Source organism: Aquila chrysaetos, chromosome 11 (genome assembly GCF_900496995.4).
Source record: "Aquila chrysaetos chrysaetos chromosome 11, bAquChr1.4, whole genome shotgun sequence".
Lineage (NCBI taxonomy): Eukaryota > Metazoa > Chordata > Aves > Accipitriformes > Accipitridae > Aquila > Aquila chrysaetos.
In genome coordinates, this window is record NC_044014.1 from 24,068,610 (window position 1) to 24,085,397 (window position 16,788).

General features: G+C 45.7%; 1 protein-coding gene across 10 annotated transcripts in view; it reads left to right on the forward strand.

The window, feature by feature from the left end:
- The window catches only part of ZSWIM8 (zinc finger SWIM-type containing 8), an 88,134-nt gene that overhangs the window by 46,626 nt on the left and 24,720 nt on the right, over positions 1-16,788 (forward strand). For 6 of the 10 annotated variants that reach the window (XR_005933600.1, XR_003925858.2, XM_030031478.2 and 3 more), the window contains exons 13-26: positions 883-1,066; positions 1,635-1,733; positions 2,648-2,772; positions 4,070-4,301; positions 5,087-5,239; positions 6,022-6,244; positions 6,442-6,731; positions 7,503-7,726; positions 8,015-8,497; positions 9,112-9,280; positions 11,618-11,791; positions 13,228-13,347; positions 14,290-14,468; positions 15,752-15,961. Coding sequence is in view for 8 of the 10 variants with exons in the window: in XM_030031478.2 (XP_029887338.1) it covers positions 883-1,066; positions 1,635-1,733; positions 2,648-2,772; positions 4,070-4,301; positions 5,087-5,239; positions 6,022-6,244; positions 6,442-6,731; positions 7,503-7,726; positions 8,015-8,497; positions 9,112-9,280; positions 11,618-11,791; positions 13,228-13,347; positions 14,290-14,468; positions 15,752-15,955 (2,859 nt within the window). In the remaining 2 variants the exon portion in view is untranslated. Of the gene's footprint in view, positions 1-882; positions 1,067-1,634; positions 1,734-2,647; positions 2,773-4,069; positions 4,302-5,086; positions 5,240-6,021; positions 6,245-6,441; positions 6,732-7,502; positions 7,727-8,014; positions 8,498-9,111; positions 9,281-11,617; positions 11,792-13,227; positions 13,348-14,289; positions 14,469-15,751; positions 16,775-16,788 lie in introns of those variants that run through there. The other 4 variants (XM_030031480.2, XM_030031476.2, XM_030031481.2 and 1 more) reach the window with 4 other exon arrangements.

The following is a 16,788-nucleotide window of genomic DNA, read 5'->3' on the forward strand; positions in this document are numbered from 1 at the left end:
ATATTTGCATTGGTGAAATGGTTTGAAACTTACTCTTCAGGGTGAATTGGTGCAATTGTTACGTCTGAAAATAGTTGCTCTTGCTGATATCTCATTCATTGGCAAGTGAACGTGTGCACTGTGCAGGCATATTATTTTGGACACTGGTTGATTACTATTTGGCTTCCTGTTTAGAAAAAAGAAGTGTCCAATTAAGACCTTGTCTGTGTGATTTGCAGCCGCCTTGCTTTTCACTGCAGGGTTGTGCAGTCCCTGGAGGTGTGTATTGTTGCTAGGTATCCACCAACTACACTTGTTACGCTAATTATCTGTACTTCTTATGGTCTGATTAGAAGATTGTGAGGTTGGCAGTTACTTGCTACCTAAAAGAAAACAATCACTTTCACATGTTAAGAATGGAGAGAATGCAGGTATGGCAGAGTAGTGAAATGTAATGGTCTTCATCCTGGTGGCATGTGTGCTGCCACCCTGTGCCCATTCTTCTCCTAGTAAGTCTCTGTTGTCTTGAATGGGTATATCACTTAACATAGCATCCTTTCTTCCTACAATTAAGAGTAATCACCTTTTCCACTGACTTATCCAGTCAAATGCTTTTCCTGATGTTCCTATGAAAGCTGATGCGTTTTTTTCTGTATGCAGCTCAAGAGTGATAATTTGAGTAAAAAAATGTGTGTATAAATATGAGGCAAGACTTGTATTAGATTTGAAAATCTGTATTCAGTGTGGAGAGAATGGTAAAAGTGGCTAGGGTGCTAAGAGTTGCTATAATTTAACAATCCAATAAAGACTGTTGCTGTACTTCATGTATAGGGAAAAATGGTCCACTGCCCACAGGCCCTGTGCTGATGACAGCTTCTTCTGTTTCCTTGTGGATACTACCAGGTGAAGCTGGCATATCAGGAGTCTGAGATTGTAGCCCTCTTGAAGAAGATTCCCTTGGGCACTAATGAGATGAACACTATTCGAGGAAGAGCTGAAGAACTGCGAGAAGGGACACTATGCGATTACCGTCCTGTCCTGCCTCTGATGTTGGCTAGCTTTATATTTGATGTCCTGTGCACTCCAGGTACTGTCTGCATTGGCTTGAGTGTGTGAAAGGCATGTTCTGAGATGCCAGGTCTTGAGGGGTTTTCAAAGAGAAACTGTCTTCTCTATAAGAACAACCTAATCTTGATTCTTCACATGCTGTGGCTTCCACTTCCCTCCATATTGCTTTAGAGGTACTTTGTGCCCCAATGGACTGCCTCTCCTTCTGCTTACGTTTGAAAAAAACCTGGAAACTTACCACATTTCAGCAGTCTGTGTGTATTTGTAAAATAGTTACAAATGACTGACTTTTCTACTCTTACGCTGGTTATATTCAGAGGAAGCCAATATAAATCTAGTATTTAAAAAAAGAACACAACCTGGGATTAGTAGACTGACTTGACAGTATACCTGCCTGGTTTGGAACCTTCTGAGTTTAGAGAGAAATGGAAAAAAAAACCCAAGATAGAGCTGTGGTCTTGAAACTGGTGCAAGGCTAGGAATAGGACCACAGGAAGCTCTGCAAATTTAGAAGGCTCTCAGAAATGGCTTTTGCCTTGAGGTCCTAGTTTTGAAAGCTGAGCAGTAATTCTATTGTCTTCTTTCAGTGGTTTCTCCTACAGGCTCTAGACCCCCAAGCCGTAATTGGAATAATGAAATGCCTGGAGACGAAGAGCTTGGTTTTGAGGCAGCTGTTGCTGCTCTTGGTAAGAATCTTTTACAAGAAAAGTCTTTCTTCATCTGTGTTCTGCATCCTGCCTCATTTTGGATGGTGAGAGTTAGTAGTTCATTCCAGTTTGGTGCAGAAATGAAAGTGTTTACATGGTTTGTCAGAACCAGGTGCAGAAGGATTCTACATGCTAGGATTGAGGTACCTTTGTGAAGCTGTGAAAAATGGAAGGGGGATGCGGGACAGGAACTGAGTGTTAAAGTAGTAACATGAATTTTAGCTTTCTTCTTGCTCTTTTGTTGCAGAAGATGTATTGCCTGGACTTTAATGGAGGTGGATAATTTCAGAGAACAAAAGGCAATAATTTCAGAAGAGGTCTTTCAATGATAGCGAAAGACTAGCAGAAGTACTCGAGCATTATCATATAATTCAGGGTCTTAGCATAATACTGGATTCTTGCCTTGTTTATCAGCTTCAGCAACAAAGCAGTAATTATATATAGTATGTTGACAATATTGTATGCCTGCGTTAAAGTAGCATGCAAAAAGGAATAGAATGGATTAAACAAGGCCTGTCCTCTGTTGCCTCATCTCTGAAAGGAGGAAGATGAGTTCTTTATGGTGTGGGAATGTTGGCTCGTAGCATCTGCAGAAACTGGAAAAGTTTGTTTCAAGATGAAGTTGTGGGCTTGCCTAGACTCTTTTCCAGTGGCATAGATTAGGATCTGGTTATTCTGACAGTTGTAGCAAGCTTAGTATTCTGGGGACAGACAGCAGCTCCTGTTTGTTCATGACCTATTTCTGAAGTTAACAGAAAAATAGGGGAAAAAAAAATATCTTTTGCCTGTGACAATGAGGTGAATAAAATAGTCTGAGGTATAGATAGTGCTCAGAATGTGGTGTAGTCCCCTGGGCTCACTTATCTCTTCATCCCCTCTTTTCTGGCCTGCAGGCATGAAAACAACTGTCAGTGAAGCAGAACATCCTCTGTTGTGTGAAGGCACCCGAAGGGAAAAAGGGGATCTGGCACTAGCCCTGATGATTACTTACAAGGATGATCAGTCTAAGCTGAAGAAGGTGAGTTTCCCTTTAAAAGGAGAGAGAGAGATGCAGAGCAAACCATGTTTGGGTTTTGATGGATTTGATAGTTTTGCTAGTGAGCATAAGTTGCTGTGTCATGTACTGGTGATTTACAAGCTATGTTGTGGTATTTATATTCTTCCACTGATGCAAAATCTGATTGCGCAGTGTGCATTGCCCTGGAAGAGGCACCCTTTCCGTAGGGTCTTAAGGTCCAGTCGGGAGATGCGTTCTCAGTGCTTTTAATACTTTTGCTTATTTGCTAAAACAAGTCCTTTGTCCCAGGGGTTTTCAGTGTGCACTGCGTGTGTGGTCTGGGGATTGAGTCTGTTTTGCTGCAGGGATGTTGGCTTGCAGAACAGTATATCTAGCAAAGCCTTTGTTTCTTAACCTCTCACCTCTTTGATATACTAGTTCAGTCCACTTGTGCCTTAATTTCCTATGCAAGAGAGATAGTAAAACTCTGCCCTTCCACCCCAAAAGAGGAAAAAAATATCAAAAAATGCTGAAGCTTCAGGAAGGTTTCATTAATCTTTTATATTCAGAAATGCTTCTACCCAGCAAGAATATTATTAGTGTCTTTCTGCCTCCTAAAGGAGAAGCACTTTTGCTATACTCTTCTCCAGGGAATAACAGGGACACTGTGATATCAGTCATCTGCAAATAAATGCTCTGTCACACTCGTGGTGTTCGTTTCATCTGGAGAATGAACAGTAGAAATGGACAAACCCATAAAATGTGGTCATGCATTTTTGCCCAATTATGTAATAAATAAGGACAATAAAGTGTTATTGTAGGCTGGTAGAAGGGAGTTTCTCTAGTGGCTTTACCAGTTTCTCAGTAATGGTCTGACAGGATTTTTTGAGTGGTGAGCACAGAATTTTGGTGACTTAAACAAGAACATCTAATGACTGGCAGAACTAAATATAAAGTCCTCCATTCTGTCCTTGATGTACCAGAAGTACTTCTTTATTGTGAGTTTTTGGTGCTTTTCAACTAAAGCCAGTGGCTGTTTGAAGTGAAAATGGGGATATTACTGAGTGCAAATGAATCTTTACTTCCTCAGTGATACAGACCACGTGGCTCTCAACTGTGCATTGCTGATCTTCAGTGCAGGAAGACGATGCCTAGTTTCTAGAGAATAAGCATTGTCTTTTTTTCTCCAACAAATGGAATTTATTATGCACCAGGAAGCTGATTTGGTACTTTCCCTCTGTGTCTTGGTGTAATGCCTGTTCCCTTACCCTTCTGCTAAGCTCTTCTTTTATTTTTTTCTTTTTCCTTGCTGTTAAAGATTTTAGACAAACTCCTGGACAGAGAGAGTCAAACTCACAAACCACAGACTCTGAGTTCCTTCTACTCATCCAGCAAGCCTACAGTAGCAAACCAAAAATCTCCTTCCAAACACGCTGCCCAGTCCACTGCAGCTATCCAGCAGCTTCCAGGGACTTCTGTCACTCAGCAAGCTACTGTAAGCACTGCAGTCCAGAGCAGTCCTGAGAACTTTGTGGAGAAGAGTGCACAGGGTAAGAGGTGCTTTGTAAGGGCTATGCTGAAACCCTTCTGTTATCAGTGCAAAACTGGAACTGTACATTTTTGTCTGTTTTGGGAAGTAGTCAGAGTGATTATATTACCATCTGGCTGCTTGGTGGTTACTAGAAAGTCATTCCCCCATGATCTGTTTGGCTGTATCCATTTCTGTAAACATTCTTGTTGCATAGAAATTCAAGCTAATTTTCAGGTTTTCCTATCTTGAGCCAGTTGTATAACCAGTTAACATAAAACTACTGTGACACCGTCTTTTAGGTTTGTATCACAGAGGTGCAGGATTTTAAAAAGTAACACACTGAGTCAGGTACCTTCATGCAAGTTAAATAACTAAGATTGCTGAAGAGCATTAGAGGTAAACGTGGTTTTCTTCAAGCTGTGCCTCCACTTTTGTGGCAAACATCACATACAGCAGCATTTGGTGGAAAGCAGGTGCTTTCTTAACTCTTCCTAAAGAGATCATTACTAGCTGAGGATGACTGCAATGCGGTTAGGGTTGCTGGAGCATTTTTATTCTAAAATTTTTCTGTAGTTGCAGCAAATTTTCCAAATCTTGAGTTGTTAAGGTCAAATGTTCTTGGCCTGGTATTGGATGATATGCTTAATACTGAAAGAAAACTGAGATAATCCTGCTCATAAATACCACTCGTTCCATAAAAATCCTGCATCTTTTGATGTTTATATCTTTTAAATGTCCACATCTGATTTTAGAGATACAGAAACAAATCATAATGTTTACCTTGTCACTGTCCTGTTTATGCAGAGTGCTCTCAGAGGTCCCCCTGTGAGCCAGCTGCGGAGGCCACTGTCTTGAAACAAGAGGGAAAGGTCCCCAGTCGTCTGGCCCTTGGAAACCGAGGTGGATACAATGGGAGATGCTGGGGTTCACCTGTCAGGCAGAAGAAGAAACACACAGGTAGGAACAGACTAGTTCATACAGCATCTAGTGCTGTGCTGGCAGTCTGCTGGGCTTTCAGCAATTCCCTTGCTCTTTCATTCCACTTGTCAGCCTTTCCTGTACTACGGAAGCAGTTGTCTCTGAGATGTTTGGCATGGAGAAATAGGTTTTACCCCACAGATTTCCTGCCCTGTTCTGTATGGGAATTTACCATACCTTTCTCACACTAGATATGTTCTGGGTGATGGATTAGGTATCTGGAGCTGAATGATGGCTGGACTCTGGGAGTGAAGCACTGTGCTCCTGGGTCCAGAAACAAATTCAGAGGAGCTGCCGCCTCTTTACGCTTCTCTTGGGAAGGTTATAAGTTAGAGGCCGGGGATGTGAAGAACCTTTGTGTAAATTGTGCAGCATATACCAGAAGGGTTTTCTTCATGCTCATACAATCTGTGGAACTTGACTTCGTATGTGTATTTGCTTCTTGTTGTTGTTACACACTGCCACAAAGCTTGGCAGGTGGAGCGAGGGGCTGAGATGGTGTGAAGGGGGAAGTAAAGATACATCGTTCTTGGACTCTTCTGCTTTTTAATCCAAGAGCTGCAAAATGACACTGATATCTGTGGCCAAACTGACTAATTTAATCTTGGTTTGCAAAGTTGAATGCCTGGCAGCTGTAAGGCTGACTGTCACTGACACAACTGATCTTGGTTGGGACTGTAGGTGATGTGGGTAGGAGTTTACCTATCCACGTTACATTTACCAACCCTGGTGACGTTACTGTGTTGGTTCTGGTGTTGTAGGCATGGCTAGTATTGACAGCAGCGCTCCTGAAACCACCTCTGACAGTTCTCCAACACTCAGTCGACGTCCACTACGTGGGGGATGGGCAACAACATCGTGGGGCAGAGGTCAGGACAGTGACAGCATCAGCAGTTCTTCAAGTGATTCGCTGGGATCTTCCTCTTCCAGTGGCAGTAGGAGAGCCAGTGGGGGAGCCCGCGCAAAGACTGTGGAAGTTGGCAGGTAATGAATAATACCAGTGCGCAGAGGCAATCTCTAGGCCTGATGTCAGGAAGCTAGCACATGTGCATCAGGAAGTACTTCTCTGGGAGAGTTTGCTTCCGTTCCTCTGGACCCTAAAGACAGGAAATCTGCACTCCAGCTAGTGAACTTGAGGTACTTGTTCCTGTCTGAAAGGTTCCTCTGTCTTTTTCTTCTAGGTATAAAGGGAGACGGCTGGAGAGCCATGCTCCTCATGTCCCAAACCAGCCCTCAGAGGCAGCTGCTCACTTCTACTTTGAATTGGCCAAGACAGTCCTTATCAAAGCAGGTGGAAACAGCAGTACCTCTATCTTCACCCACCCTTCCTCCAGTGGTGGACACCAGGGACCACACCGCAACCTTCATCTCTGCGCCTTCGAGATTGGGCTGTACGCACTAGGGCTGCACAACTTTGTGTCTCCCAACTGGCTCTCTCGAACTTACTCCTCTCATGTCTCTTGGATCACAGGTTACAGCAAAACTTTATCAGGAAGCTTACTTCTGGGCAGGAAGGAGGGGAGGGAGGCAAGCTTATTCCCCCAAATGGTGATGCTGATGTGCTGTGGTAACCATGTAAGCTGCTGGCACAGCTGGCAGTAGAAGCTGAGCACCAATGATTTACAGAGTGGTGCTTGCTTTGGCCTGGAAAGTTCCTGTGACCTGTTTCTTCTTGTTTGTACTGCAACATGCTTCAGTCTTCAAAGCCATAGACCACTTCTCACACAGAGACTGGTCTTAGTTTCTCCTTCAGGGGTCTGCTGAAGAGACAGACATTTGTCAAGTCTGAACATGCTCTTTGGCTGTGTTCAGCATTTCACTTTCCTCCTCCCTCTGTTTGCACCCAGACCTACTACCTGCTTTCTATCCACATGGCTTCTAGAGCCTGAAAAACACACCCTTGAAAAGTCATGTTTTCCTGACATGGTGGAAATAGAGCGACAGTCCAGGCTGTGTTTTATGGGTACTAAAATCAGCTATAGCAAGTTCCTCTCACTGCCTCAAATGCATCTTTAACTTAACTTTAGTAATGGTACCCTCATTCACTGCTTGCTTATTGAGGGCTCTTGCCTGTCCTGTGTTTTAGGAAGAAGAGCCTAAATTTGACTTGAAGCCTAAGGGGAGCAACTGGGCTCTGTCACTGCTTCTGAAGGAAGTGAGGAGTGCAGCTCTTGTTGAGGGAAGGCTGACTGGAACTGTGCTGGGCATACAGTGGTGTGAGAGTCTTCTCTCTTCCTCTTAGGGCAGGCCATGGAGATCGGTAGCGCAGCCTTGAACATCTTGGTGGAGTGTTGGGATGGACATCTGACTCCCCCAGAGGTGGCATCATTGGCAGACAGAGCTTCACGGGCCAGAGACTCCAACATGGTGCGGGCAGCTGCTGAACTGGCACTCAGCTGCCTGCCCCATGCCCATGCCCTGAACCCAAATGAGATCCAGAGGGCTCTGGTGCAGTGCAAGGAACAGGTGAGCATCACATGGGAGCTGGCTACTGCAAGCTGATTTCTAGCATCAAGGATGTGCTGTTACTCGTGGGATTGGCTCCTCTGCCACTGGACAGCCTTAATCCCAGTTCTGTGGATTTCTTATGTTTCATGAATAACTCTGGTTATTCTGCTGCATAGTTGTGATCTGTCTGCTCCCCATAGCGTCAGTCATTTTAGAGTGCCTTATACTTTTCTCATGTTGTAGTTTTGCCTTCTTGTGTTTCTCATTTTGCATTCTTCACTTCTGCTTTTCTTTCACTGCTCCCAGGACAATCTGATGCTGGAAAAGGCCTGTATGGCAGTAGAAGAGGCAGCCAAAGGAGGTGGCGTGTACCCAGAAGTCCTGTTTGAAGTAGCTCACCAGTGGTACTGGCTTTACGAACAGACTGTTGGTGGGACCCCAGCCCAGAGAGAAGGTGCTACTGGCTGCAGTGCCAGTGGTGCACGGGCTGCCTCTGAAGTGGCACGTGGGTTGACAGACAACCGGGTGACCTCTGAGCCGACCACTGTAACAGTGGCAGCTGCGGTAACTGCGGCAGCAACAGTCATGCCGGTGATCTCTGTTGGGTCGACCATGTACCAGCAGCATACAATGGCAGGGCCAGCAATGGCACATACGCACACGCAGGGTCTCCATCCTTACACCACCCTTCAGACTCACATCCCCTGTAATCCCCAGTATATTGGACACACTATCCAGCACATGCCGCGCCCAGCTGTCTTCCCGGTCCCTGGCTCGGCGTACCCACAGGTGAGTTTTGCCTGTGCCTTGTTCATTTATGATGAACTTTGTGTGGCTGCTTCCAGAGGGAGTACATCAGACTGGGGAGAGTGTGGGGCTTAGACCTGCTGTGGCTTGAGATCTAGCTTCTGCTCCCACTTACTTGCTGATTTGTGATACTTACTTTGGCTTCCCAGCTCAGCATTTGCATAATAAGGAGCCTTCTATGGGTGCATTTAAAGTCTCAAGAGAATATAAAATATAACACATCAGTAGTTTTTAATTGTTATTGCCCCATAGTTTCTCAGAAGGCACTGGACAGAAAGCTTGTCGTCTTAAGAGCTTGCAGGCTAAACAGAGACTACAGAGGGAAAACCAAATAAAGGTTATTTAAACCTCTGCCTATTTTTGAAAGCTTTTGGAGTGGTTTTCTGCAAACTGATTAGATTTAAAGGGAGGAGGAGCAAGCAGATGTAATGGTCACGTCGTGCCAGGTAGTTTCTGTGCTGCTTTTTCCTGTGCTTCCTCCTCACTGTCAGATTGGACTTCCCATGCTCTGAGGTTTGTGTGGGGACATTGTGTTTTGGACTACTTCTAAATGGTCAGACGAAGTAGACATGACTGTTACTTATGTTCTGTTTTAGGGTGTACATCCAGCATTCATAGGAGCGCAGTACCCTTATTCGGTAACAACGCCGTCATTGGCAGCTACAGCAGTGTCATTCCCCGGTGTGCCCGTCCCATCCATGACGCAGATTGCAGTGCATCCCTATCACAGTGAGACAGGACTGTCACTGTCTTCCAATGTAGCGAGTAAGTGTTACAGCTCTGGGCTGTGCATAGCATGGTTTATTTACTGTGCCTCCTAGCTGTACCCCAGTCAAGTCCTGCTCCTCATTGACCACAGGTGGAACCAGGGTTCTTGCACTGAAAAGTTCTGGCCAAATCCACTTCATCCTAAAGATACGCATGCTAAGGGGTACTGGGATTCATAAGGGGGCTGATTCCACTAGTGGAGTTTTAATTTCTGTTTAGCTGAATTTCCAGTATGAGATTATTTTGGCCTCTCAGACTAAAGTGTGGTTGGAGCCCTCCTGGCCTTTCTGACTTCTAAGTTGTTAGGGCATTATTCCCCCTCTTCTTTGGGCAAGGTGAGCATAGATGATCTTGAGCAGGGTCTTGTGGTTCCTTTGGGTCAGATGAATAGAGAGTGCAGGAAGCAGACAGCAGTCAGACTTCTGCTACAGTAGCACTAATAGATGTCTTTCCAGCCCAAAGGGATTGGAGGCGGCCAGTACCTGAAATGTGGAACTTCATTAGAGAGGACAGATGTTTTGGCAGGATCATGTCAATGGTAATCTGAATGATTGCTCACATGTTGTGTTGGTGCTAGAGTGGTGGTGAAGACCCATCAAGTAGTGTGCAGCACTGGAACAGCAGATGTTGACTGAATTGTGGACAAGCTCTCATTGCTGTGGGGTTTTGCACCAGTGGGTCATGGCTGACCCAGGCTCTGTTATCCCTTCACTGGAGAGGTTGTAGCGTTTGCCTATTTGTACATTTACTTATCAGTGCTTCGCAACTCACCAGGTGCTGGAAGACTGGTATGTGGGAAAACACTTAAGAGCTCTGTTGGCCTCCTTCATATCCAGATTATCAGGAGAATCTTTTCAGTTATTTTTATCTTGCATTTTGATGCCAAAAAACCACCACAAAAGCAAATAGAATAGTCCTGAAGGCCTCAGGATCTGAAGAGCATCCTTTGCTGACAGCCTTAGTCCTGGGCTGATGCTGTGACTCTTAATTGTGAGAAACCATTTCTGTACTCCAAGGAGTTATGAGTCTTCCAGAACTGCTAACTCATCCTAGGGCACTTAAAATAATGAAAGGAAAAAACAACTCCACCGTTTCCAGTTGCCATTGTTTATGGCTTGCATAAACTTCTGTTTTCGATTCTTAAAATACTGTTTCACTGTTCCTAGAGTACATAGTCACATGGTGATGCTTGAGCTCTGGCAACTATTCAGCTCATTCTTGCGGGTTATTCTCCTTGGCCAGACTTCAAATGCAGCACAGATTTTGTCCCACTTTGACACTGTGTGTCTGCTTGGTTGAGGAGGTCAGACAGATCTTTCCTGGGAGGCATATTGTTCTCAGGTATTCAGCTATTTGCTAGTAAACATTTAAAAAAAAATGCTGGTGGTGGCAGGGGAAGAGGAGAAATCAGAACTTGGAGTATTGCCCAAGCTGGTGTAGTAGTACCACAGAGAAGCTGTGAAATAAGGTTAACGGTGTGCACACGCCTAATGGCATCTCTGCTCTGGAATTCTCAGGCAAGCCTTGCTTTTTCCTCTCTGTACCTTTCTTGAGAGGGAAAGTTAGATACACTTGAGTCCCTTGTCAGAGTACAGCTTACTGGCTCAGTCTTAACTGCTGTCCATGCGAGTTGAGGTGGTACAATGTAATGGGTTTTCCTGTGATTTCTGATTTTCCTTGATTTTCCCCATACTAGTTAAGTGTCTGAAGGTGACAGAGCTTCTCAAGTTTCCTTGCTGTTTTTATTGTCGGTACGTGCTGCCAGTGTATGCAGTGGCTGTTCTTTCCAAGGATGTATTGGAGGCTAGCCTCCAGTAACACTCTTCCTGCATGGTAGCTGGATGGAGTCATAGCTGTCTTACAGCAGAAGTGGAGGAACCTCACAGTGTTGGACTTGATCTTTGAGTGACTTAATACTGTTCCTGCTCAATGATTTTCCTCAGCAGTTTCTCATCAGATGTAGACATGCACGTGCTTGTTTCCTTGGACAAGAAATCAGAACCAGACGTCATTTAATAATAGCAAAGACCTTTGATTCAACACATGTTTTTACATGTAAAACATGTATCATGTGCATATTCATGGTATACTGTGAAAGAGATGGACAAGATTGTAACTGACCGCTTTCAGGCCCTACTTGCAAACAAAATAGAGATATTTCTAGCCCGTTGTATTTCAGTTGTAAGTCTGTGGTTTTTGGTTGCTGTATTGTTCTGTTTAGAGGAACAGAACACTACATTGGCAGGGGGCGGTCAGGTAAGGGAGATGATGGCCCAAGTAAACCTTCTTTTAGGCTGGTGGTGGGTCCTAATGCTGCTGTTTTGCTCTCTTCAGTAGGAAGTGTCCATGCAGGATCAACGTTCCCAGCGATTCAGGGGGCTTCCTTGACAACTCTGTCCTCACAGCCCAACTCCCTTGTTACAGGGAGTTTTCCTGCCGAGGATGAGCAGCACAGTCAGCCTGTGAGCCCCCAGGGTCTGCACTACCTCCACTCCGCATACCGAGTTGGTAAGGACGGCCAAGTGGGTTTCTATGGCCCCCTCGAGAGAGAGGGATTCAGGGCAGGGCTGCAGGTTTTCACTGTCATTTGGCAATTTGCTACTGCACCTGCTGGGGGTGATGGCATCTTAGCTACATGGGGAAAGCCAGTTCATGATCATATATGGAGGCTTAAAATGGACACGAAGCAACAGAAGATTGAACAGCTGCTGTTGAGAGCCATCAGAGTAGAAGAGAAAGCTAAGTGGGTTAGAGCTGGGAAGAGTCTTGCCTTTCAGCAGGTGTACATAAAGAGTCTGGATAGGGCTCTGAGGATGTGGTTGTGCAAGTTGTGACTATGTGGAAAAAAATGGAGTTCAGCTCCTGCCGCTCATGGATGGTGAAGGCACACTTCTAGTTTAATAATACCAGCTGAGTCTTCAGAGGCACAGAGGGATGTGCACTGTGCCTTTCCAGCTAGGTTGTTGAAGACTGACATGGAGGGAACTTATATTTTGAGGAGAGTGGGTATGTAATTAGCATTCCTTTACCAGTCACACTGGTTATGAGGAAATAGAGTCTCCGCCTGAACTGCCATCAGTGCAAGGATATCAGTCTTGGGGTTTCTGATTTGAGCTTAGATTGCAGTAAGCTGCTTGTACATAGTCATGGTCTAACCCACTGGATACCTGGGGAGGGAGAAGGGAGCCTCTAAGATAAGCAAAGCCAGCGCAGGGTAGCAAACAAAGGGAAACAGGAAGAAAATGGAAGGAAGGCTATCTAGAGGTTGCTTGAGGTTTTTTTGTTGAAAGCTACACAAGAAAGTACTTGTTAGCCAGAAAAGGGTGATGATGTCATTGGAAACGTCACAGTGGTAAGCTTTTAAAGGCATTTAATAGCCCGAATAACAGAGAAGCGGGGGGAGGAGGGGAGAGGGTCTGGAAGATGAAGACATAGTGCCTGTTGGTATTTTAAAACTCTTTAAATGGGAGAATTTGCCTGAAGAACTGTAATGGAATAAGTGAAATGTTTGCAGATTGACAATACTGCAGCTCAGTATTGGCCTGTTGTCTTTGCAGCTGAGTAAGTTGATTTGGGTAGCTTCTATGTTGCAAAATTTAGAGCAAATGCATTGCTTTCAGGACACCTTTTGTAGTGCAGCCTTTGGGGCTATCTTCTTGATCCTGCTGTAGATGCTAGTGGAGTGTCTCTTTGCAGCTCTAGTGAGGTGTGATGGCTGTGCGGATTTCCCAGCCTGGAGCAGCAGATCCAGACGTTCTTGCAGATACTGCCTGTGGTGACAGGCTCCAAGATGGGCCTTTCATTTCACTCTGGACTCTTTCCAGCTAGGGAATTTTCTGCTGATGAAGGGCAGGCCAATCAGGTTGTGTTGCAGTGAGTGAAGTGCTAGACTAAGTCTTACTGGGCAGAAGTGCTGCTTGACTCTGGCTGCCCCTTTCTCACAGGGATGCTGGCTCTGGAGATGCTTGGCCGAAGAGCTCACAACGACCATCCCAACAACTTCTCCCGCAGCCCACCCTACACGGAGGATGTAAAATGGCTCCTTGGGTTAGCTGCAAAGTTAGGTAAGGCTCAGAGCAGTACTTCAGCAGAAATCCACTTGCTGGGATTTGGACCGTGGTGGGAAAAAGCTCTCCAAAGAGTCAAACTTCAAAGATTGGGTGAGCCTGGTATCTGATCCCATTTCTGAGAATGTTTCAGAAGATCCCTGCTGCTCTTCCGTCCAGGCAGTTGTCCCATTTCTGGGTTCTGTAGACATGCTGTTGAATTTTGAGGCATTGGATTAAGTGCATGGGGTTGGACAGGGCTCAGAGCTTGTATCTCTTCCATTCTATAACAACTTTTTCTTTTCCCTTTCTACTATCTTGTAGGTATTCCTCTTTCTTACGTATACTTACACCTTCTGAAGACCTTGTATAGCAGTAGGTGCTCAAACCACCAATTGTTTGGTTTTTGGTTTTACTTCCACTTTGCTCTTGGATCTTTTTTGTCAGCTCTTTTTTTTTTTTTTAATTATTTCATCAGCAGTAAGAACTTAAAAAGACCCCTCTGCAAACAGCCTGTCTAGTGGCGTGGCTTCTCCTGCTGCTGCTGGGGGAGGTCCACTGTAGGCAGCAGTGGGGAAGCTTGATTATCTCTCCAGCCTCCTTAAGACCTGAGTGCTGGGGTTGCAGGTGCTTCCTAGATGGGTAGGCAAGAAGCAATGGGAGGAGGTGCAGTGTGTCCTTGCCTCTGTAGTTACCTTGCCACATCAGTTTTCTTTCATATCCCCTTTAAAGACAGGTGAACTGGGAATATCAGTGACTAAGGTGGTACCTGGTCTCTACTCAGACCTGATGAATGATCTCTTGACCCCATGAGTTTGCTAGACTTATCTCCCCTAAGCTTGCTGGAGGATATATTACACTGAGAAGGTGCTCCAAATCCAGGTTCTTGCTGGCAAGTACTTGATTTCTTGTGTGTCTCTTACCTTAACACTGTTGTTCTGACTTCTCCTTCCTGTGCAGGTGTAAACTACGTGCATCAGTTTTGCGTTGGTGCGGCCAAGGGGGTGCTGAGCCCTTTTGTGCTCCAGGAGATCATCATGGAAGCTCTACAGAGGCTCAACCCTGCCCATGTGCACAACCACCTGCGCACCCCAGCCTTCCACCAGCTGGTGCAGAGGTGCCAACAGGCCTACATGCAGGTAACGTGTGGTCTGTCTTCTTGCCTGTCAAAGCTACCAGGCCATTGCCTGCCTTGCAGGTACTGCCTGTGTGTCTGTATGTGCAGAGGGGAAGGGGCCTTGGGTACTGGTAGCTAAACTGGTCCATTGCCTGATGCATCCCTCTCCCTCAGCAGGGACTAGAAAAAGCATCGCTTGCCTGTATGGAGGCTGCATACAAAGGACCTCATTGTACTGCTTCTTCCAGGGCCTCTCACCTCCTGTGCTCACCATGAAGGATGGGGTGGTTCTGTGTTCCCTGTCTTCTTTCTTCCTCCAAATGCTACGTGTACCTTTTAACTTCTGTACTTTTTCTTTGCTATGTTTTCAAGCCCTCTGTCCACCTCCCTTCCTAGCCTTTTTTTTTTTCTTTCCTTGTTTGTAGCCTGTCTTCCCCTTGTTGTGAAGCCCTAGCATGGCTGTCTGGTGTGTCAGGGCTGGCACTAATAGTGAAAGTGGCTTCGTCAGCTACCAGTATGGATGAGATATCTCAGGATTTATTGAAACCAGGACAAATGTGTTTCAGTGAGCCAGCTGGAATACCAGACCTGCCTGTTCCTTAAAACAGTGTAAACAGGACACCCCACCTGTACCTACTTCTCTTGAATAAATGACTAGAGGGTGATTCTGTAGACATACTGTCCGGGTTGGATTAGCTGTCCTATCACCTAGGTGATATTTTTGAGAAATGACAGCTTCTTTACTTAAGCTCTTTTTCTGAGCTACATTAGGGAAATAGATTTCTTAAAACCTGGACCTGCAGTTTTGGGGCCTTAGTTGAGAAGCTGATGGAAGTGACAGTGCTAAGCCTAGAGCTATTTTGTAGCAACTTAGTGCAAGCATTACTCCTTCAGTACCCCTTAGCAAAGGAGAGGTCCAGTGAACATGCTGGGTCCCCATGTGTAACCTGCAGGATGAATGGTGTGAGGGTTAGATGCTGGTGGGTGGTGGGGTAGAGTGTTAGCTGACCCTTTTGCACTGTACTATGGCACAATTTGGTGCTCATGAAGGAGAGAACACCTGCTGATGCTGTGTGGTGCATTTTCATGCTCTGAGGGGACACTCGCCTTGGCCGTGTTAGGATGTAAGATACAACACTGCTGTCTTTTGACCTAGCTCTCCCCTGTCAGAGCCTCTGACTCTTGGGACCTGGTAGCAGGATCATGTGATCTATCACCCTGGGAGCTCTTGAGTCCTCCTCTGAGTGTCACCAACATGAGGGTGGCGAGCAAATACCTTAAGGCTCTTTCCCTGTTCCCATCCAGTACATCCATCATCGGCTGATCCATCTCACTCCAGCTGACTACGATGACTTTGTGAATGCCATCCGCAGCGCCAGAAGCGCCTTCTGCCTGACTCCCATGGGCATGATGCAGTTTAATGATGTTCTCCAGAACCTAAAACGCAGCAAGCAGACAAAGGAGCTGTGGCAAAGGGTCTCTCTGGAAATGACCACCTTCTCGCCGTGACAGCAGGTGGAGCTCCATGGACACACAACCCTTTGCCCTGCATAGTTGTAGTTCCATTTACACCATCCTTCCTTCTGGTGTCTTTTTTATTTTAGTTTTAACTTGTTGGAAACCACTGATCTGATGTATTTATACCATGACATTCCTCTCCAGCACTGTTGCGTGTTGGCGCTCTGCTTTGCTCGCTCTTCCTCCTCCTTCCCAGTGGGCTGCAGACTTCAGAAGTATCGGGAAATGAGAAGGAAGTTGAGCTGGCTGCCCTGTGGTGTAGTCACTGCTTTTTTCCCTGAGCCCCTGGAGGCTGTCCTGCGAGCAATTTGCAGTGTGATTACGCACGTGTTAGAGGGGTGGGGGATTCTGTCTTAAATATTTATTTTGGCATTTATAAATATGTAAACTTTTTTTTTTGTATGGGCTTCTCTTACTCCACACACCAACTCCTGTCGGGAGAGGCTGGGACTGCTGTGCACAGCCAGTGCTCCCTCCATTCCTTTCAGCACCTCCTGCTGAGAGAAGCTGAGACTGGAGTAGCAGGGTCAGGGCCACCTCTGCAGCTTTTGCAGCAGCTGCTGAGGGCAGAGGCTGGAGCTTGGGCAGTCAGAGTCCATGACTGCACTGAGCTGCCTGGAGACTGCCCTAAGTGCTTGGGCTCTTTCTCAGGAGTGTCCCTCACTGGGCGCTGCTGGCTCATAGGATGTTTTGATTCTGGTTGTTCTGAGTTGTACAATCGTGTTTCTTTTGGCTGGGGTATTACTCTCCTGTAATCAGTTTCTTATCCCTTGTCTCTTCTTGTTTCCTGATTAAACACTTGTTTTCTTAGACTGACTCTCTCT